Here is a 22,659-nt window from a genome sequence, read left to right on the forward strand (position 1 = left end):
TAAAGGAAGTAGATGGGCTGAGTAAGGTGATGGCATTTTATACATAGTCAGTTTCCTGATACAGAATGTACTATAAAGAAGCCTAATCCCATATATCCTGATGGCGACTTTCAAACCAACTAGAGGAATTATCCTTACAACTTCCAGCATAATTGATGGGAGCTATGCACCTAACTCGCCTAGTCAGCTTTTAAAACCTCAACCTCTTTCTATAGCCATGTCCTACAAACCACTTGCAATGTTTTGGTCAGCAACAAAAGTAAACTTTATGTAGCTGGTATTTTTCTTCTTGAGCTAGGACAAACATATATTTTCTGTGGGGGAAAAAAAATAGAGATTGCCAATTTTACAGTTACTATGTAAATTAATTTTATTCAAAACTGATTAAAAAAACTAACAAGGCTTGCCTAACTACATGAGGTAGTACATGTAGCAAAACAAAGGACAGAAAATAATACTCTGAAATATGAAGAATACCAATAAGTTTACAAGTTAGAAAGAAATAATAAATTCATCAGCAGAAACAAAAATACCAAAAATAAAGTTCAACAGCTTTTCAGTCTTAAAGCACAATACACTTTTCATAGAAAGAAACATAGTATCACCATTATATTTTCTTCATATACCATAATATGGTAAAATTAATGCACACGGCTATTCACCATAAATGAATTAAAAGGAAATGGTGAAGCAATAAATGAGTTAATCTTCATTAGGCTCCATACCGCTATACGTCCTGGCCTGCAGGAGTATCCGCCAGGTTGTGAGAAGTAAGGGGGATTGGCCTTGTTACCATTTTCTTAACAGTGTAGAGATTGTGTTGACTGTTGATCCTCAAATCTATGTGTAGCACACAGATACCATGTACAGGTTAAGGCCTGAAACTTGCAATTACTTATGCATGTGAGGTTAACTTTATTCCCATGAGGAAGCCCACTAAACTCAATGAAACTAGTCACAGGCTTAAAGTAAAGCTTGTGTGAGTTTGCAGAATCGGGAACTTAATCCTTTCAGTTTATTCCTCCTCTCAGTGTGAAAATGATTTTTTATTGTCTGGTTATTTGAACTGACTGAGTTACCCACGTCCAATAACAGTATGTTTATCATCAAATTTAATTTGGAAAATTAAAAAAATGTAAATTGACCATTCTTAACAAAAAATGTTCCTTTAAAGGAACACATTTTAATGGTCATCTCCATTTCCAATTTTTTAAAAAATCTGATATTTGTCTAATAATTAGTGTAAAGTATAAAACACTCACCTCTTCTTTTAGGTTGGTTAATGCTAGAGTAAATCATAAAAAATGTTATACTATTGACTTACAGGCATGATTTATTGTGTCAATTTTTTAATGTAAATTGGATATAAAATCTCTGGTCTATCCATGGTGTCATTTTTAAGTTATTGTTAGTGGCATACATAAAGCACCGTACAATAATGTATTCAGATAAAAAATGTAGAACATTTATGAGATTTGAATTAACTGTATAGGAATAACTGCTAAGAAAATATAGCAATATTTAACACAGGATTCAAAAAATTGTTATATATCGTAGTTTTTCAAATGCATTTTCTCCCATGTTTAATTTTACAGATTTTTCTCCATTAAGATTTTCATGCAGCTGAAAGTCTTTTGGTGGAAAATAGTTGATATCTTCTGTACAATAATGTTACAGCTTTATACAAACTTCAGGAAGTATACTAAGTGATCTTTATTATCCTCTTCCAAGTGCTCTGGTTGCAGTTTATTTTGTTTTTTTACACTTTAGTAACTGGACTCAGACAACGGCAAATATTCTGAAAGCCTTGCCTCCTGGAGGATTCTGTAAACTGCAAAATAAAACAATCCCAGAGGTTATTTATAAGACTACAACACTCCAATGCACTCTTAGGAATTGGTGCAAGCCTTCTGAGTCCAAAACTCTCATTGACTGGGCTCTTAGGCTCTGAGCCTGCAAATTATTTTGTGCAGGAGGAATGCTGGTACCTGTGCCACTGATGCCGTGGCACATTCAGGCCATATTTCTCTATATGACATATTGCTAGTAGGTTTTAGAGAATCCTGAGTAAGGGCCTACCTCTGTTCTTCTTGAAGTCAATGGCAAAGTTGCTATATAACCCTGCCATTCATTTCAATGGGAGCAGGACTGGGTTAATTTATCAGAACAATAGAACTTTCTGCCAGAAATACAGTAATCTATACTAACAGTTCTACCACTGATGCGCTTTACTTCAAAAGAAATGCTTATTACCAAAACAAATAAAGTGAATACTAATATTTAGGGGAAAGCCTTGAATGTGTATGATTTCTCGTCAATTATTACAGAGCCTGAGGGTACAACTTATGGAATGAATGCTGTTTTGTAAACATTAGTGATAGCAGAACTGCTTAGTTTTGCTGGTCTTTCAGCCACACAGCTGAACAGTGTCATGGTTCTGTAGGACAAACTGCAGGTTCTGTAGGACAAACAGTCCCGAGGCAGATGGCACACTGGAGCCATCATCTTGGCTTCTTTCCATTTGAAACTAGCAGCTGTGCAACTGCTATACATGCTTTGAAATCTTAAGTTTTTAGTTTATAAATGCCTCTCTCTGGGGATATGGATTAGCAATGCAGGTTCTTCTATGCTGTTCAATACCTGCTGCGTCATTTACATGGACCACACAACTGATATCTATTTACTTAAATAAACTGTTAAAAGGCTGCAATGGGTTAATAGTGTCCAAATAGTACTTTTTCTGCACACATAAAATCCAGGCAACTAATCAGATACAAATCACAGTTAGGCTGGGGCAAAAATTTTCAGACATATTGTTTATTTACCATAAAAAGAAGTTTTGGTTGACCCAAAAATTGTCACTAATTTGACAAATTCACACAATAGTTTTGGACAAACTTATTTTTGTGGGAGACTTAGGTGCCATTCATAAAATTGGAAGGGAGGCAGTACCCACCTTAGAACCCAATGGTTAGAGCACTTAGCTGGGCTGTCGGAGACCTGAATTCAATCCTCCCGCTGTGAAGAAGGGATTTGAACTTGGGTCTCCTGCATTCCAAGTGAGTGGAGTAGCTGAGTGTTGTAATCCCTGGGCTATGGAAGAGTATTGTGGGGGAAAGGCTGTCTCAATCTCACCTAGTGAAGCTGATCCACTATGTATAAATAATTAGTGCTTGAAGCAGGGACATGAATTTGGGCCTCCCAATTGAGTACCCTTACCACCAAACTACACAATCATTCTTGCTTTTTCCTCTTTTCCACATGCATGTAATTCTTGTGTAAGGGATGATCTGGCACACAGTTTGCATCTCCAGAGTTCACAATTAGCTTCATGATTGTGAATGGGATGTACCAAGAATATTGTAAAGTCAAAATTTTGTTCTGCTAGAAACCGGAAAAATATTTCAGAACTTCAATTTAACGGGAAATATGCAGGCACCTGTCATCACAGAAGGTACTATATAATGGTAAGTGATTTTAAAAGACTCAGATACACATCTGTATGTCTTAGGAAATCATTTTATATGTTAATCTGTTGCCCATATCATTTGTAGACTACGCTCATTGATACAAAGATATGCAAAAAGTTAATGGTCATTCATATAATCCACCCTCAGTAAGAGGGTGCCATATAAACAGCAAGTACTGGACCATTCCAAACCCCTCTCAACTGAATGAATTACTAATCTAAAAAATGCAAAAGGAGGCAAAGGTAATTTTCTTTGCAAACATTGCATTATTTGCCACAGGATCAATAAACAAGAGAGTCGTTTTGATTTATAAGTGGCTTTTTAGGGTTATGATTTATGAGCTTAGAGGAGACAGGCATTTCTGGTACCGCAGCTTCTCCAGTCATTGTGACTCTTACACAACCCTGTAAGTCACCCATGTTATCCTATTTATTTAGCTTTCAAGCACACACACACACACCCCCTTAACCTCACCACACACAGAGACTTAGTGCAAGAATGTGAAAATGATGGCATGCATTACTAGGAGAAGGGAAAACAACAGTCTTTTAAACTGAGCTTTTTACCTTTCTGAAAAGATTCCATTTTGAAAGGAGGCGATGTACACCTTCCTTTTATCTACTGGCATAACATCAACATAGCCTCCTTGGTTGGGAACTACTCCAGCATGTACTGCTGCCCGGCAGATACTAGACACCTGAGAAAAGAGCAGAAGAGTTTTTGTTTGCATTAGTTCTATGATGTTTTTCATTAACTTTTAGATTTAAAAATAATAATAAAGAAGCATATCCATGGCTCTAGATACCTTATCATAATTAGTCATATAATAAATGCAATTAAATTAATCCTCAGCAGCACTGAAATACATTCTACAGGAACTCAGCTGGCTGGCCAGCAGGACACCAGCCCCCTCCATCAACTGGAAGCAAGCCCCATTAGTTTTGTCCAGAGAACAAGGTATCTTTTGCCGCATGTCTGGAAAATCACCAAATTCAGGATATTTACGACCAAGGTGTGCAAGGAGGGGAAAACAAGTTCCGAAGTCCTGGAGCCCTCACAGGGATGTCCTGTCAGCCTCCCCCTCACTTTTGTAATGAGGGGGATCCAGCTCAAGTGCCCCTGCTGACTGCACCTGTGGCAACTTCGTCACTCAGATAGTCCGTCTTCAATAAGAATTAACGGTTGTGCCATAAAAAACAACAAGAGGTGGTCCCTCAGGTAGGCCAGTTCCAGGGCTTTGAAGTTCATAACCAATACCATAAACTCCACCCAGAGACCAATGGACAACAAGTCTCCCAGCAAGATTCCCCATTCAATAAATGCCAGCTTCAGTCTCCAAATGTTTTTAATGGGTAGTCCTATGTAGAGCATGTTGCAATACCGTTTGGCTTGAGTCTTCAGTTTTTACTCAGTTGTTGCAATCTTGTTTGCGGTTATTCCTATCTTGAGCTCCTAATTCCCCATACTGCTTTATAAAAGAACTTGCCCATAATATTAATCTGTAACTGGACCTGAACTGCATGTCCTCTTACTGCAAAGAAAGTTCTGACAATATATTCCTAAAGAACGTTGCATCATGTGGGGACCAAACCTGCAAACCTTACACAGGCAAAGTTCTTAGTGAAGTCAATGGGAATTCTGTCTCAGTAATATCTGCAAAACAGGGTTCTTAATGTGCTCTAATGAAACTGCCCAACTCTGATGATTTACATACATATTTATTTTAAATAAAGTGCATAGAAGAGTAACCCATTACTCAGAGAACTGGTAATCTCTCTGCTTAATTACTTAAAAATTTTAATAACGTAATGCTATTTTCAGCGAACTGCAGATATAGTAAAACTCCATCTATACTGCAGAAGATAAGCCCTTGTTTGTTTCAATGCCCAGCACTGTGCAATTTTCAATTCCAGGTACAGGGAATCCCCCTTTATAACCAAGCTGTTTTGTGAAGAAGAAAAAAAAAGTCTTCACTGTAAGAGGATTCCACAGAATCAACATTAAAAACGTAACCAGTATAAATATCAATATGGAAAGACCAGTTTAAACAAGGCCTGCGTTACCTTTCAGCTGGAACTGGAAAACATACATCTGTAACTGTCGTTATTTGGTAATCGAAATGCTACATAAAATACAGGAATTCAAAATAGCAATTATTTACCAACTCCTATTCCAACCATTGAAGTTGCCAGTTTCACTGTTATATAGTCAGTCCATGAATGTCACAAAATTTCTGAGAATATAACTTTGACAAAGTTTATCCAAAGGCCCTTTTAAGCTTTCCACCTCAGAATAATTGACTGGAGCTCTTAAACAAGCCAGAGGAGATAGAGTTCATACTATTCAGTACCTTTCTTTCCTTCCTCCTTTAACAGCCTTAGGATTTTGCTGTATTCCCAACCTGGCAGCCAGTGATCAAGAGACTAATTTAAATTATTTAGGGCTACTGCTGCTCCTAAATATTAATATTATGGTAGTGCCCAAAGGGCCCAGTTAGGATTGGGGTCCTATTGTGCTGGGTGTCATACAAACACAGAAGAGAGACAATCCTTGTACTGAAGGATTTACAGTCTACAGATACAAATGAAGGGTGGGGGACGTGAATGCAATGTACCACAATGAATATGATGCAAATGAGTACGGTGAAGAATTGGCCCGGGTAGTTACATGTATTTTAGGGGAGTTATTTGCTTGTTTGTTTTTAATTGCCATTAGAGGAAGTGAGGAAGGGAGTAGGAAAAAGAAAGAAGAGGAAGAGGAAAGGCCACAGCTTGTCACCTGTCTAAACATGACAAGCAGGCTGGATTTTGTAGGCATCATGGCAGAGGTGAATGCTCCAGAAGGATCTGAAAGAAGATAATGGCTGCTTGGATTTTATTAGTGTGTTTTTCCCTAAGCAAAAGGGACAGTGTGGGAGAAAGCTTGGAGGTGTTTAAGGGAGAAGCTGATGGGTGCATGGTAAAGGTTAGGAACATTGGCAGAGCTGACATCACAACAGGTTACTAAATCAGTAAAGTGGAATGGGGATATGATATTTGGGATGTTAAAAGTATAGACAAGAAGCTTATATTTATATAGTGGGAAGAGGAAGCCAGTGGGAGACTCAAAGGAGGGGTTTATGTGGTAAGAATAATGAGCCAAGAAGATGGTGACTTTAATTTTCCTGATATCTGCTGGGAGAGCAATACAGCGGTGCATAGACAATCCAGGAAGTTTTTGGAAAGCGTAGGGGACAATTTCCTGGCGCAAGTGCTAGAGGAGCCAACTGGGGGGGGGGGGTGCTTTTCTTGACCTGCTGCTCACAAACCGGGTAGAATTAGTGGGGGAAGCAAAAGTGGATGGGAATCTGGGAGGCAGTGACCATGAGTTGGTTGAGTTCAGGATCCTGACGCAGGGAAGAAAGGTAAGCAGCAGGATACGGACCCTGGACTTCAGGAAAGCAGACTTCGACTCCCTCAGGGAACGGATGGCCAGGATCCCCTGGGGGACTAACTTGAAGGGGAAAGGAGTCCAGGAGAGCTGGCTGTATTTCAAGGAATCCCTGTTGAGGTTACAGGGACAAACCATCCCAATGAGTCGAAAGAATAGTAAATATGGCAGGCGACCAGCTTGGCTTAATGGTGAAATCCTAGCGGATCTTAAACATAAAAAAGAAGCTTACAAGAAGTGGAAGGTTGGACATATGACCAGGGAAGAGTATAAAAATATTGCTCGGGCATGTAGGAATGATATCAGGAGGGCCAAATCGCACCTGGAGCTGCAGCTAGCAAGAGATGTTAAGAGTAACAAGAAGGATTTCTTCAGGTATGTTGGCAACAAGAAGAAAGCCAAGGAAAGTGTGGGCCCCTTACTGAATGAGGGAGGCAACCTAGTGACAGAGGATGTGGAAAAAGCTAATGTACTCAATGCTTTTTTTGCCTCTGTTTTCACTAACAAGGTCAGCTCCCAGACTGCTGCGCTGGGCATCACAAAATGGGGAAGAGATGGCCAGCCCTCTGTGGAGAAAGAGGTGGTTAGGGACTATTTAGAAAAGCTGGACGTGCACAAGTCCATGGGGCCGGATGAGTTGCATCCGAGAGTGCTCAAGGAATTGGCGGCTGTGATTGCAGAGCCATTGGCCATTATCTTTGAAAACTCGTGGCGAACGGGGGAAGTCCCAGATGACTGGAAAAAGGCTAATGTAGTGCCAATCTTTAAAAAAGGGAAGAAGGAGGATCCTGGGAACTACAGGCCAGTCAGCCTCACCTCAGTCCCTGGAAAAATCATGGAGCAGGTCCTCAAAGAATCAATCCTGAAGCACTTGCATGACAGGAAAGTGATAAGGAACAGCCAGCATGGATTCACCAAGGGAAGGTCATGCCTGACTAATCTAATCGCCTTTTATGATGAGATTACTGGTTCTGTGGATGAAGGGAAAGCAGTGGATGTATTGTTTCTTTACTTTAGCAAAGCTTTTGACACGGTCTCCCACAGTATTCTTGTCAGCAAGTTAAGGAAGTATGGGCTGGATGAATGCACTATAAAGGTGGGTAGAAAGCTGGCTAGATTGTCGGGCTCAACGGGTAGTGATCAATGGCTCCATGTCTAGTTGGCAGCCGGTATCAAGTGGAGTGCCCCAAGGGTCGGTCCTGGGGCCGGTTTTATTCAATATCTTCATAAATGATCTGGAGGATGGTGTGGATTGCACTCTCAGCAAATTTGCGGATGATACTAAACTGGGAGGAGTGGTAAATACGCTGGAGGGGAGGGATAGGATATAGAAGGACCTAGACAAATTGGAGGATTGGGCCAAAAGAAATCTGATGAGGTTCAATAAGGATAAGTGCAGGGTCCTGCACTTAGGATGGAAGAATCCAATGCACCGCTACAGACTAGGGACCGAATGGCTAGGCAGCAGTTCTGCGGAAAAGGACCTAGGGGTGACAGTGGATGAGAAGCTGGATATGAGTCAGCAGTGTGCCCTTGTTGCCAAGAAGGCCAATGGCATTTTGGGATGTGTAAGTAGGGGCATAGCGAGCAGATCGAGGGACGTGATCGTTCCCCTCTATTCGACATTGGTGAGGCCTCATTTGGAGTACTGTGTCCAGTTTTGGGCCCCACACTACAAGAAGGATGTGGATAAATTGGAGAGAGTCCAGCGAAGGGCAACAAAAATGATTAGGGGTCTGGAACACATGAGTTATGAGGAGAAGCTGAGGGAGCTGGGATTGTTTAGCCTGCAGAAGAGAAGAATGAGGGGGGATTTGATAGCTGCTTTCAACTACCTGAAAGAGGGTTCCAAAGAGGATGGCTCTAGACTGTTCTCAATGGTAGCAGATGACAGAATGAGGAGTAATGGTCTCAAGTTGCAGTGGGGGAGGTTTAGATTGGATATTAGGAAAAACTTTTTCACTAAGAGGGTGGTGAAACACTGGAATGCGTTACCTAGGGAGGTGGTAGAATCTCCTTCCTTAGAGGTTTTTAAGGTCAGGCTTGACAAAGCCCTGGCTGGGATGATTTAACTGGGAATTGGTCCTGCTTCAAGCAGGGGGTTGGACTAGATGACCTTCCGGGGTCCCTTCCAACCCTGATATTCTATGATTCTATGGTTTTTGAAACCAAGATGGCATTCTGAAAAAACATGAGGGATGCAAATATGCAGTAGTTAAGGCCAGAAAATACAAGGTTGCACTATTGAAGACATGAGATGAAGGCTTGGATGAGGAGATTTGTGACCCTGATGTCCCAGCCTGCTCTGTGGGCTGATGCAAGAGGTGAGGATATGGGACAAATGTATAGAGTTTTCTAAAGGAAGTGTCATTTAATTCTGGGTGTTAACTGGACCTTCATTCTTAGCCCTTAAATAATTTTTGTATTGAAGTAATTTATTTTAAATAGGGGGATGTTTCCTATTTTGAAGGGTCAGACCATCTAGCATCCTATCCAGCCTTTCTTGGGTAAACATTTTGGGTGAATTCCTGGCCATATTGAAGTCAATGGCAATATTCCCATTGATTTCAGAGCAGCCAGGATTTCACCCCCACAGGATTATCTTCTGTTTCTACATATTACTTAGCAAGTCATTTTATTAGCAGCCTTAAAGGCATACTCTCCCTGGAAGTCTCCATCAGTAGCTTTGAGCTGTTGCTTTAATTCAGATATTATCTCAGTCCCAAACATATATAAGGCAACATAATGCACTTTTAAGGTAACAAACATTTCACACAGCATTGCATGACCTTGCTTTATCAGTGTGCAGTGAACGCTCTGATATTCGTCAGTATTTAACAGGTCATAGAATCTGAATACCAAGCTGCTTAATCATTTTCCTTCTTTTGCTACTCAGCAAATTATCCAATAGCTACTATAGCATAGCATTACTGTGCAAAGGCATTTTAACCACAAGCCTCCCTTTCACAAATAGCATTTGTTCCCAATGTTATTCATAACAGATAGGATTGCTAATAGTTCTGTCTTTCTCTCAGTACTTTACCCTGTTCCACAGCAGAATGTTATGGACAATTATTCAAAGATATTAGGAAAAGGATTTCCATGTAGTTAATTGAAGCAAAAGCATTTATAAATATGAGCCAGATCCTGAGCTAGTGTAAATCGGCATAGCTCCGTTAACTTCTGTAGTCAATGGAGCTGGGCTGATTTACATCAGCTGAGGATCTGGCCCACTTTTTTACATTTGTGATTGACTCAAAAATATTACCACAGGATTCTCTATCATAAAAGATTGTTCTCAGGGCAGTGATGCCTGGTATGAAAATAGATGATGAAACAGGAATTTGCTAAGAGTTTATTTTGGAGAGAAGATACGTGGGATATAGCTAAGAACACACTGATTCATCACTGTCAATGGAATCATACCAGGAATGAACTGGGCCCATCAAATCTTTTATCAAAACAAATTCTAAGTGTGAAACAAGTGATAACTTGGCAACTTCAAAAGCCTCTCTTTATTCTGTAGGTGTATTTGGTGCTCGGAATCAGGGACTAATAGCAGTGGCAAAAGCCAGTCACTGTACAAGTAGGTGCTTCAAAAGCATCCCCAGAAAGCTTTGACAATTCACCTCAGTCATCATCTGATTCAGTTTCCTGCAAATCTTATACCTTTTGCAAACACCAAAGTAAACTTTGAAAACTGTTTTTTGAGGTGTAAATACTGTTAAAAAGTTCTGTGGCATAAGGCATAATATCGAAATGCCAGAAATAAGCATTAGATAATTGGAATAGGGGAAGCTGAAAGCGTGGACTTCCTGCTTTCATGAGTGGAAGACAGGAAGCTGTAGGGTGGTCTACCAATAGGACAAAAAATTGCCAGGTGGACAGTCTGCATCGCTGGGCCAACAGGGATCTGGTTGTGTGTGCAGGCCTCTAGTAGAGTGAGTAATTTGTACAGTCTGTTGTGAGAGTGGCATATACTATAGTTATTTATTATCTACATTATGAGAGTGCCTAGAGGTCCTATTTCAGAGTAACAGCCGTGTTAGTCTGTATTCGCAAAAAGAAAAGGAGTACTTGTGGCACCTTAGAGACTAACCAATTTATTTGAGCATGAGCTTTCGTGAGCTACAGCTCACTTCATCGGATGCATACCGTGGAAACTGCAGCAGACTTTATATACACACAGAGAATATGAAACAATACCTCCTCCCACCCCACTGTCCTGCTGGTAATAGCTGATCTAAAGTGATCATCAAGTTGGGCCATTTCCAGCACAAATCCAGGTTTTCTCACCCTCCACCCCCCCCACACACAAATTCACTCTCCTGCTGGTAATAGCCCATCCAAAGTGACAACTCTCTACACAATGTGCATGATAATCAAGTTGGGCCATTTCCTGCACAAATCCAGGTTCTCTCACCCCCTCACCCCCCTCCCAAAAACCACACACACAAACTCACTATCCTGCTGGTAATAGCTCAGCCAAAGTGACCACTCTCCCTACAATGTGCATGGTAATCAAGGTGGGCCATGTCCAGCACAAATCCAGGCTCTCTCACCCCCCCCCTTTTTTTTTCCAGGGACACACACACACACACACACACATTTAACTTCATTGTCCTAGCACTGTACGTACACAGAGTAAGAGTAACTACCTGCCTCAAAGCACTCACAATCTACTTTAAGATAAGACAAAACAAGAGGGTGCAAAAAACAAATGGAGGGTACAGGGGAAGGGAGGATGAGTAACAGTGACAGAAACACGCATGTGGTTACTTACACACTGTGCACAAGTACATGGTTCTGGGTTAATCTGTGGGAAAAGTTGACAAATAGACTGGTAGTGCTGACAGAGCAGAGGGTAATGTGATATCTAGCAATCTCATCAAGATTAGGGGCAGTCACTGTAACCTCAGAGCTTGGGACAAATGGTATGAGAAGAAAATAGCAAAAATGTTGTGGGGCGCCATGGAGGATTCAGCGTCGTCCCTGCTTAGATGCAGGGAGAACGGAAGCAGAACCAAAATTTTCTAAATCAATTTACGAATAAAACACTTTGGTCAGCCTGCTATGTAGCAGTATTTTCAACCTTCTAGCCTAGCTAGTGTAAAAAAAAAAAAAGTCTTAACTAGAGCTTCACAAATGCTACAAAAATATATTTCCTTTGCACAATGGATGCATTTTTTCCAAGCAACATGGCTTCAAATATTTCTGTATAACATGGATGAATGTTGAAAAAGTAAATTGTTTAAAAGCAAAACTCTTAGGAGACTAATTAGAGGCTATTTGGGACTATTTCTCAGCAAAGCGCACAGGATTTGGCCTTTTGAGATCAATGGGACTTCTTGCTTGAAGAAGGTAAGTAGAAATTAGTGTTTATCCTCTAACAAGATAGTCTGCTGTAACTCATCTTGACTCCAGGGCGCTGACTTCAGACTGCTACTGGGGAGCTGAAAGTAATTCCTTCCTCAAAAGGCACACATTTTTCCATTTCCCCTGTTGACATACAAACTAACAAACATGCACATGAGTAACTCAGTGAGATGTACTGAACTACATAAGGGACTACTCCCATATGTAAAGTTACTCATGTACATGAGGTTTCAGAGTAGCAGCCGTGTTAGTCTGTATCCGCAAAAAGAAAAGGAGGACTTGTGGCACCTTAGAGACTAACAAATTTATTTGAGCATAAGCTTTCGTGAGCTACAGCTCACTTCATCGGATGCATTCAGTGTACATCAGTGTTTGCAAGGTGGGAGCCCAAGTTATTTATTATTACTTCTTTCTCATAACAATGATTAGTACATATATAGTGCTTTTCATCCATAGATTTCAAAGTACTTTAAAGTGTTTGAGTATCATCACCTTGGCCAGCTATTTGTCATCACACTACTGAGGACTGATTAAATACGCAGGCTAATGCGGCTTACTGGGAAAACGGTGAACTGCTTCCTCTGCAGCTAACCCACCGCTGCTCCCTGGAGAGATGACAGAGGAACACAGCGCAAAGGACTGCATCCTTCCTACTTCCCGCTGCTGCCTGCTCCAAGACTAAGCATATCTCCTCCTATGTAAAAATCCTATGCAGGTTAGAAACAGCGTGCGGTCTGTATCTAAAGTCCCCCGCATATTGTAGCAAGACAACGCACCTCCTAGTAGCATCACTGCTCAGCTGCAACAACTTTCTCCTTACCACAAAACAGATAAATAAATACAGGAAAATCCATTGGTTTTCTGACTGAAAAATGGATGTTTTGAAAATGGATTTGGTTTGTTAGAAAGTCAAAAAGCAATTCAGTTTAAAGGATCATAGACTAAGGTGAAGAAGAGTTCCCACCTACTTTTAAACAATTAACAATTAAACTGAAGGTAAAACTAGCAAAGAGTGTTGCCAGGTATCATAATGGCAAAAATGTACACTATTTTAATGCTTAATGAGTGTAATCTAAGTGATTAACTGCACAAGATTGGACTCGATAAAGAGGAACTTTGTCAAAGTCAATTGGTCTAAAACTTGATCTACCTTGTTGTTTCTGTTGGAATAAAGAGAAAATAAACTAGTATATTTTCCAACTAGTTAAGCACCCACCTTATAGTGGCTCCACCTAGGCTATTTTTCCCTGGTTTATTTATGAGAAGATAATGTGAGACAGTATCAAAAGCCTTACTAAAGTCAAGATATATCATATCTACTGCTTCCCCCCATCCATGAAGCTGTTACCCTGTCAAAGAAAGCTATTAGATTGTTTTGACATGATTTGTTCTTGACAAATCCACGTTGACTGTTACTTATTACCTTATTATCTCCAAGGTGTTTGCAAATTGATTGTTTGATTATTTGCTCCATTATCTTTCTGGGTACTGAAGTTAAGCTGACTGCTCTGTAATTCCCGGAGTTGTCCTTATTTCCCTTTTTACAGATTGGCATTATATTTGCCCTCCTCCAGTCTACTGGAATCTCTCCAGCCTTCCATGAATTTTGCATGGCTCAGATAACTCTTCAGCCAGCTCTGTGAGTATTCTAGGCCCTGTCAACTTGAAGATATCTAAGTTGCCTAAGTAATTTTTAACTTGTTCTTTCCCTATTTTAGCCTCAGATCCTCTCTCATGTTCACTGGCGTTCACTATGTTAGACGTCTGATCGCTAGTAACTTTTTTGGTGAAAAATGAAAGAAAAAAGTCATTTAGCACCTTTTCCATTTCCACATTTTCTGTTACTGTCTTTCCTTCTCAGTTGAGTAATGGGCCTACCCATCCTCGGTCTTCCTCTTGCTTCTAATGTATTTGCAGATTGTTTTCTTGTTACCTTTAGGTCTCTAGCTAGTTTAATATCATTTTGTGCCCTGGCCTTTCTAATTTTGTCCCTACATGCTTGTGTAGTTTTTTTTTATATTCATCCTTTGTAATTTGACCTAGTTTCCACTTTTTGTAGAAGATTCATGCAATTCTTTTTAACTGACATTCATGCCACAAAACCTCTCTATCCAGTATCCTGGGCCCAGATTTTCCCTTATATTCAAAGCCATGGAAGGGGACTTTTCATTAGGATCTCCCCATGAAGATTTTCTTGAGGAGATCCCCCTGCATTGTCCAATCAGCAAGGTGGTGTTTTCCCCCACAGCAATGCCACTCCAAAACACAGCTGATCTTGTGGAAGGGCCTGCACTCATACTGGCTCCTTGAAGCTCTGCTGACTGCTTGCCATCATGGCTCTTTCCTTCCCCACACCATTTTTCAGTACCTCTAATCTCAATTAAAAAAAAATACTATACATGTGTATAATAAAGCTAGGCCAATCTTCACCAGGTCCATTTGTTTGTATGTTGTATGTTCTGGCCCTATCCATTGTCTGTATCTTGGACTATAAGTACTTCAGGGCAAGGACTGTCTCTTTTTCATGTTTCTACAGCACCTAGCACAATGTGGTCCTGCCTGGGGACCTTGGGCTCTCCCTGGGGACCTTAGACTCTCCCATAAAATAAAGATTGAATAATCATGGCTCAAACAGAGTTGCATTACCAGGGACCCTTCTGTGCCAAGGTGGCACCAAGTGACCCTGAAAAGAATCAGGAGAAAGTTCAGACATGAGACTGTGTTAACTTTTTTGACTATTTTCTGCAGGACCAGAGGGAGTATCATGTGTGTCCCATCCTCCGATTCAACCCCTAGCCCATTCACTGTGTGGGCCCTAACCCATTCAGACATCCCATCACCAAGTCCAGGAGGAAAAGTATCATACAGAAATCCAATCCCCCCTTTCTACATAAAGTAGGAGAGATCCTCACCCTAACCCTCTCGTGAGCCCAGTGAGACATGATCTGAACCCCCAAGGGGAATACATATGAGTGCGGGGGTACAGCCATATAAGCATGTTGTGAACAGAGAGGAGTAGGATCTTTGCCAGTTCCAGATATGTTGCCATCAGGAAAGCTTTTTGGGGGATTGGAAGAGCAGTCACCATATACAGATTTTGTGAGCAGGAACCCTACAGTGGCAAGGGCTGAAATAGTATTCAAAAAGGGGAAATGGAGCTGTGCTCTGCTTCTGGTGGGTGAACTCCACCCAAGACAAGCATGTGTGTGTGTGTGTGTGTGTGTGTGTGTGTACTAGAGTGAGTGTATGAGTGATTGGGGGGAGCTGGGGCATGACTTTCATGCTGTATGTTTGAAAACATGCTTCAAAGATTCTTTAAAAGGAATTAAACATGAATAACTGTCAGCATCTCAGTGCTCAGGAGCACTTCTCTAATAACAATGAATGGGTACTGTACTCCCACTGGAGAAAGAGAGATGATAGAGAAATAGATTTCATTTTTCAGATTTCCAAAAATAGCTTTATGGTATTCTTTTGCTTTCCATCAGAAAGTCTTATTTATAATTTTGAAGACTGCTACAAATATGTGACTGTCCATAACTGAGATATGTCCAAAATAATAGGATTACGTATATTTATTTTTAGAATAACATGTTATTTCATTTCACTGGATTCTAGAAAATACATTTGTATCTGGAGAGGGTCATTAAGGGTCTAACCCTTCATTCGTTGCTCATGTCATACAAGTCAGTGGCAATTTTGACCAAAATTTTCAAGTTTGGGTGCCTATAGTAAGGCATGTAAATCTATACTTAGGCACCAAATAACTGTCCTGATTTTTAGAGGAACTGAGTACCACTGAATTCTGTGGAAGCTGTGTGTGCTCAAATCAGGCATCCAAGTTTGAAAACTTTGGTCTTTGAGTGCATGAGGTACATAGGATTAGGCCTCAATTGTCACACTATGCAATATCCTCTCATTGTATACAGTTTCATCATCCACATTCATGAATATGCTTGAATAAATTATGTTACTTACATCAGAATAAATTCGAGTTCCAATTACACGCGCATAGTGTGGGTTTGCCTGCATACAGTTGCGAGGACAATACACTCTGAAAATTGAACACAAACATACATTTTAATAATGTAACTACAATATTACAATACCATGATATTTCATGAAACTGGGCTTCAGGATTTGACAATCAATAAATTCAGTGATAGATAATGATAAGGTGTCCATAATGATGATATTAGATCGATCAGCTAGCATTGATGCTATGGACTAAGAGGTGTTATTGATGCACTTCTGGTTCCTGGCAAGAGTGCGTGGTGGAAGACTTCAGTAGCTCTCGGCTTTTCTGGCAAAGAAGACGCAAGGGCAGTGCTGGGCAATTGCTGCCTCTGCCCTGAGGAACAGTTACAGGTTTCTTTCCTCAAAATATTGAGGCATAAGCTTCTTTTGATGAGTGAGAATGTTGGCTTCAAAAAAAACAGCTTACACATTTTGCTGAAAGCTATAAATTGACTTATAAACAAGATACTCACCATGCCCTACTTTACCAATCTATTAATATTTCTTTGCAAACAAATATTTCCCTGACCTTCTATCCTCCAACCCCCTAATGAAACAACACAGAGCAGTTTCAGACCCTTTTATTATATCTATTTGGAGTACCACAAGGATTTTCTTGGAACCCTCTTATTATTCAATGTGTGTGCAAGACCGTTAGGAAAGTGGGTAAAAAAATCACGGGCTAAATTATTTTCACTGTGCTGATGACAGCCATCTCTACTGCATCCGATCCAGACAGAACCATCAAATGCCTTTCCTGGTGCCAAGGCACCTCTGGGGCATGGGTAAGAGTAAGTTGGATGAAACTTTGTCCTGAGAATACTGAGGTGATATGGGGGTTGGAGGAAGGAAGCACAAAAACTGGAAGTTATATTAGTTCCTCCAACATCTGTGACCAAAGGTTGTAATTTGGGGGTGTGGTTAGACTCCCAGCTGCTTCTGGATGATCAAATAGCAACAGTGATCAAGACGACCTCTCTCCAGCCTGTGCCTGGCTATTCCTCTGCAGCCTTTCCTCTTAAAGACAGACCTTGTCATTGTGATAAATGCCTCTGTTACCTGTGATTAGTATTTGAGGTGTGGTTGGGAGACTGTGGAGAAGTGCTGTTGCCATAATTTATTGCTGCTTGTAACTTGCTGGGTTGTGTTTTTTAGATGTATGTCCAGGGCACCCAGACAGTGTTGGATAGGACTTTGCTTTGGAGTTTTTAAAACTGATCTCTTTGTCATTCTTTGACTTCAGGTTTTTATTTTTAAATGTTTTCCTAAAAACGGCTTCTATTTTTTCACTTTAGAATGTATTATATTGTGTAGTAACAAGAGAGAAGAAAGATGGGTATAAGGATGGGATTTGCTCCATCCATTCCTGCATTTCACTCATTTACTTATTTCTGCACCTTATCCAGAAAGACTATGCAGCTATATCCAAACACCACATGAGTCCAAGGAACCAAATGCTACATTATGGGATGTTTTCTTAGCAGTTCTGGCTTTGTGTTTGCTGACTCTATTGGCTGTAGGACAGCTACAAAACTACTCTTGTGCATATCTCCACCCTCGCGGTCAATCATGCTACACTGTATTTACCTCTGACCCATCTATGGTTTTAAGAATGGTTACAGGTTTCCTTCCTCAAACTATTGAGGCACAGTCTTCTTTCGAAGAGTGAAAATGTTGGTTTCAAATACACACATCACACATTTTGCTGAAAGCTATAAATTGGCTTATACACAAGATTCTCACTATGGCCTACTTTACCGATCTATTAATATTTCTTTGCAAACATAAACAGTTTCCTGACCTACTATTCTCCAAAAAAACCCAACCAACCAAACAACACCTAAGACACAGGGATGTGTCAGACCCTTTCATGATATCTATTTACAGAGGAGGAAACTGAGGCTCAGAAGTCCATTGCCCAAGGCACACAGCAAGTCAGGAATATAGAATGGAATATATATATTGCAGTCTCTTGGTCTAACCACTAGGCCACACTTCTGAAAAGTGCAAAAAAACTCATGCTCTATAGAAAGTGTAAAAGACCCTTTATTAAGAATAAATAAAAGTATACAGATCCTCCTCTCCTCAGAATGTATTTACTAGCTGACAATGTTCTTAAACCAGAGCCTGAAAGACAAGCAAAACATTTGTGATGAGATTTTCAAAGATGCTGAGTACCTACAGATCTCACTAACATCAATTGTGGGTGCTCAACACCTCTGATAAAAAAGACTATTTCTTTGTGCTTTGATCTGACAGAAAGATTCAAGACCCTTACCTTGGGCAATGCGAGGCTGGTTTTTGAAATGGGCATAGCTGTTCCACTGTTGTTTCACAGGTGATAGCTTGAACTGAAGAAATAAAACAGAAACTAATAGATATATGCAGTCAAAATACAGTCCAGTGTATGATGAAGATAATATATAAATAAATGCTAACCTGTTACTTTGGAGACTGTGAAGGAATTAGCAGACTGATATTTGCTAACAGAAAGAAGAAATAAAAGAAAAAGTCAACAATCAAACAATTTATTTAATTGATTTCCAGGCATAGGCCCTACACTGATTATGCTTAATTGGAATCCACTAGTTCAGACCCCAAGTATGGAATTCCTGCATGTTCACTGCAATTACTGCATTTAGTTTACATTCACAGTGAAATTCAGCATGAAATCAAGGATTAGCACAAACATGTGTTAAGCATTGGATTTCCCACATTGTCAATGACTTCATTTAACAGTACAATAACAGCTAATGTAATCGGGTTCCATGATTCTGTTTTAGTCAGGAGTGCCAATCAGCAGGAGCATTCATTGTCCGTTTCCTCACTAAGGACCTAACCACAATATTAACATCATGCAGGACCAGGATGCCGTTCAGTCAAAACCATCTGGAACGTGCATTTTCAGATTCATTTCTGCTTTTAGATTCAGTTTCTACATTCACATTGTTACTGGTATCATAATCAGGGCAGCAAAAAGGATACAAATTTTCTTTTTATTAATAATTACATGGTCACCAGCAATGTCAATTCCTTTTCCTGTCTCTGAACCTTTATCTAATAACTGGTCAGTACTTTTCTTCATTACTTCTTCATCTCAAGAGGTGTGCTACTAAGTCCTAAAATCTTTGGGTTTTTTACAACACCCTTAACCAAGAAGTAAATTACCTTGTTTGACTTTGGTAAGTTTAATTACTAAAGGAGGAGATGAATTCTTAGTCACCTCCAGAATGGATTACTGTGATGCGTTCTAGTTGGGCTACATGCTGTACTTGGAATGGCTTTCCTGCTTATTTATTTATTCCTATTGGATGCTAATTGCACATCTTATACACAAGATTCTCACTATGGCCTACTTTACCAATCTATTAATATTTCTTTGCAAACAAATATTTTTCTGACCTACTATTCTCCAAAAAACCCCAACCAAACCTAAGACACAGGGATGTGTTAGACCCTTTCATGATATCTATTTACAGAGGAGGAAACTGAGGCTCGGAAGTCACCACTGTCTTCCAATTTGCTTCCAGTTGCAATACAAGATGTTGGTTTTAACCTATTATATAAAGTTTTAAATGGTGTGGGTCCTTGTTCCCTTAGGGTACACCTAGACTAGGATAAAGGTGGTGGCATAGACAGGGCAAGTTGTATTTTAACATGTGTTAGCTGGTCAAGGTGAACGCTAATAGAGGGAAAAAATGGAAAAATATAGTCCTGATTTCAAGTCTAGCTTCATCTTGACCATCTAACACACTCAGGATGTGTCTACATTCAAGCAGGACGGTATAATTTTCAGCTCAAGTAGACACACTGGTGCTTTGATTGAGCTAGAGAACTAAAAATAGAAGTGTAGCTGTAGTGGTGGAAGTGGCAGAAGGGGCTGCCTGCCCTAAGTATGGTCCTGTCCAAGACCCTAGATACAGACATGGGGCAGCGAACTCCTCTTGCTGCCTCAGCAACACTTCTTTTTTTGACATGCTAGCTTGATCACCACTGGGCATGGCAGAGAGAGAGCAACAAGGGGGCTGTTCATTGCTCCTATGGCTATGGCCCAAGCCCCAATGGCCCCAGCCCCAACATAGATTGACAGACCTGGAGTCTGCTCTAATTTATACCATGTGGCTACGGCATGCAAGGGGACTTCGGCCAGCCGGAGACTGCCTGGGCAAAGTGAATTGCAACCATGCCACCTCCCTGCACACCCAAGGCTGAAGGAAATTGTGGTAACAGTCAGCTGTGTTGGCTCTATGCTTGCTGCAGGTTCCTCCATACTGGGATAATCTCCACCTGGGAAGATGAAGCCAGTTTCCGTCCTCTTTATGCTGTGTGGCTGATGCAAAGTACAGAGTGAGCCACACAAACGGGAGTTACCTCAGGAAACCTTTCCTCACATGACATTCTGTCCAATCCCTAATTTAGATTTGTAACCCTCCTCTGGACTTTTCTAATTCCTGGATGTACTTTTTAACAAGTGTGGTGATCAATACTGCACATTATTCTATACACACAGAAGCATGTGAATTATAGCTGGACATTATTGCATTTTCCCTTACCAAGGTAGTAAAAGTAGTATTAAATTACATTCCCACATGCTACATAAAGTCAGTCATGGTTTGCAGGTTTTTCTTTTCAATATCTTTTATGGTTAAAAATACCAGTATAGGGAGCGAGGTCAGTATTACAAATATCCACACTGCAAGTAATGTCCTCTGGCTAATCACATGCTGTTTTATCTTCATTCAGGTTTGCATCATTGAGAAACAAATGATTAGATTTGCATGTGGCAATCCAGCCTGAGTAAGGAGCAGCACACAAGAGCAGGATGAGAACTCAGACCCAGTCTCACCCCTGCTTCTCCTTGCACTAAGTGGAAAGTAAACTGCGATTTCGCCTGGGTGCTGGTTCAGCTGCACCAGCCTGTATGCACCGCACTGGCCTGTTTTGGGGTCAGAGCCCAGGCTCCATCCACTCCACATCCCGGTTTATACAAGATAGGCATGAACAAAAACAGCAACCGACAATTATCGTATGTTAGGATGAACCTTACTTTGTTAATACTAACACTGGAGTAACACTAACCTCTTGGTAGTCTAAAGAGTTAGTACTGATGCTGCGCCCTAGCTGAGCCCTGTCAGACTATACCCTCCATTCCCACCGACCACATTTTTGTTTGTTTTCTTATACGAGTTGAGAAGTATTTGCACCTGCTTTCCTATACAATAACTCCAGCAAGATTTCAGATAAGGATCCAAACTTTGCCACACATTTCTGACTCAAACCTCCAGAGTGTTTTAAGTTATCCCATCATTAGCAAATGTAAAAAGTTGTGCCAAGTACAGAATTGTAAATTTGCATGAAGTTTCACATGCAGATACTTAGCTTCGTAAGGAAACGGTTAAACATTTACTTAAATAGATGTACTTTCATGTTTTATGTGAGCACGTACTAGGTGTGAGTCACTTCTAAATACAATTTCTTATGGTTATTAAAGATCCCATAGCACTATTCAGAAGAGCAGAGAGGGATGTGCTCCAGTATCCCGGGAAAATTCCAGTTTAGCTAATTATTATACAATATTCTGCCTACTGTCGCCCTATAGGGCTAGCCTGTTTGCTTGCTTATATAGGTTTTCTTATGGGTTTGATTATTTGTTTTATTATACAGATTTGTACTAGAGTATTTTTGGCCGTAGCTCAAAGAAACTACAGGCCACATCCTGTATGTTGAGTTAAGGCAAGTTAGCATACATATGTTTGAGACCTTTAGTCTAGTTAGGTGATGATGAGCTAAAGCAGAAAGGATTTATATGTTTGTGACCTTTTATATAGATAAGTGAGGTTGCTCAAGCAAGCTGGTATAGCTAGGGGCTACCTAAGTTCATACCCTCTTCAAACTTTGCAGGTACAACCCAAAGAACATTGAAATAATTGGTTCGGCCAGAAATAACAGATGTGAGAATGAGCTAATGGTGATTAATAGGTATGCTTATGTCAATAATATGTACAAACATGCCAGCCTACAGCGTACATGTACCCTGATACTTTGTGGGTGAGGAAATTCAGTTTGGACATGGAAGGAGGACACATAGTGCTCAGGCTCTATAAGAAGGGTAACCCACCATGTTAAAGGGCTGTTCATCATTGTTCAGTTAGTTCATTAGTTCGTAGTTGTTCCTTAATTCCTAATTGTTAGTTCTTAATTCTTGTTCTTAAGTTATTTAGTGGAGTCAAACTCTAAGTTAGCTTTTATAGTCTTTCTATAGCTTTTTAGTTCTAGGTTCTCCTAAGTTATTCACCACACACTTGAGAATTGAGGAACCTGAACCATCGGACTCTCTTAGCATGCAAGAGGCAAGGCTGGTCCTTTG

General features: G+C 40.4%; 1 protein-coding gene across 2 annotated transcripts in view; it reads right to left on the reverse strand.

Annotated features, from left to right (window-relative positions):
* Nucleotides 1-484: 484 nt before the first annotated feature.
* Nucleotides 485-22,659, reverse strand: part of CRISPLD1 (cysteine rich secretory protein LCCL domain containing 1) — a 64,794-nt gene continuing 42,619 nt past the window's right edge. Inside the window, exons 11-15 of one of the 2 annotated variants that reach the window (XM_073330771.2) lie at nucleotides 18,732-18,775; nucleotides 18,571-18,643; nucleotides 16,254-16,329; nucleotides 4,037-4,167; nucleotides 485-1,831 (exon numbers count right to left, since the gene is read on the reverse strand). In XM_073330771.2, coding sequence (XP_073186872.1) covers nucleotides 1,780-1,831; nucleotides 4,037-4,167; nucleotides 16,254-16,329; nucleotides 18,571-18,643; nucleotides 18,732-18,775 — 376 coding nt within the window. In that variant the 3' untranslated portion in view covers nucleotides 485-1,779. Of the gene's footprint in view, nucleotides 1,832-4,036; nucleotides 4,168-16,253; nucleotides 16,330-18,191; nucleotides 18,420-18,570; nucleotides 18,644-18,731; nucleotides 18,776-22,659 lie in introns of those variants that run through there. The other variant, XM_073330772.2, reaches the window with a different exon arrangement.

This window comes from Lepidochelys kempii, chromosome 2, assembly GCF_965140285.1.
Source record: "Lepidochelys kempii isolate rLepKem1 chromosome 2, rLepKem1.hap1, whole genome shotgun sequence".
Classification (NCBI taxonomy): domain Eukaryota; kingdom Metazoa; phylum Chordata; order Testudines; family Cheloniidae; genus Lepidochelys; species Lepidochelys kempii.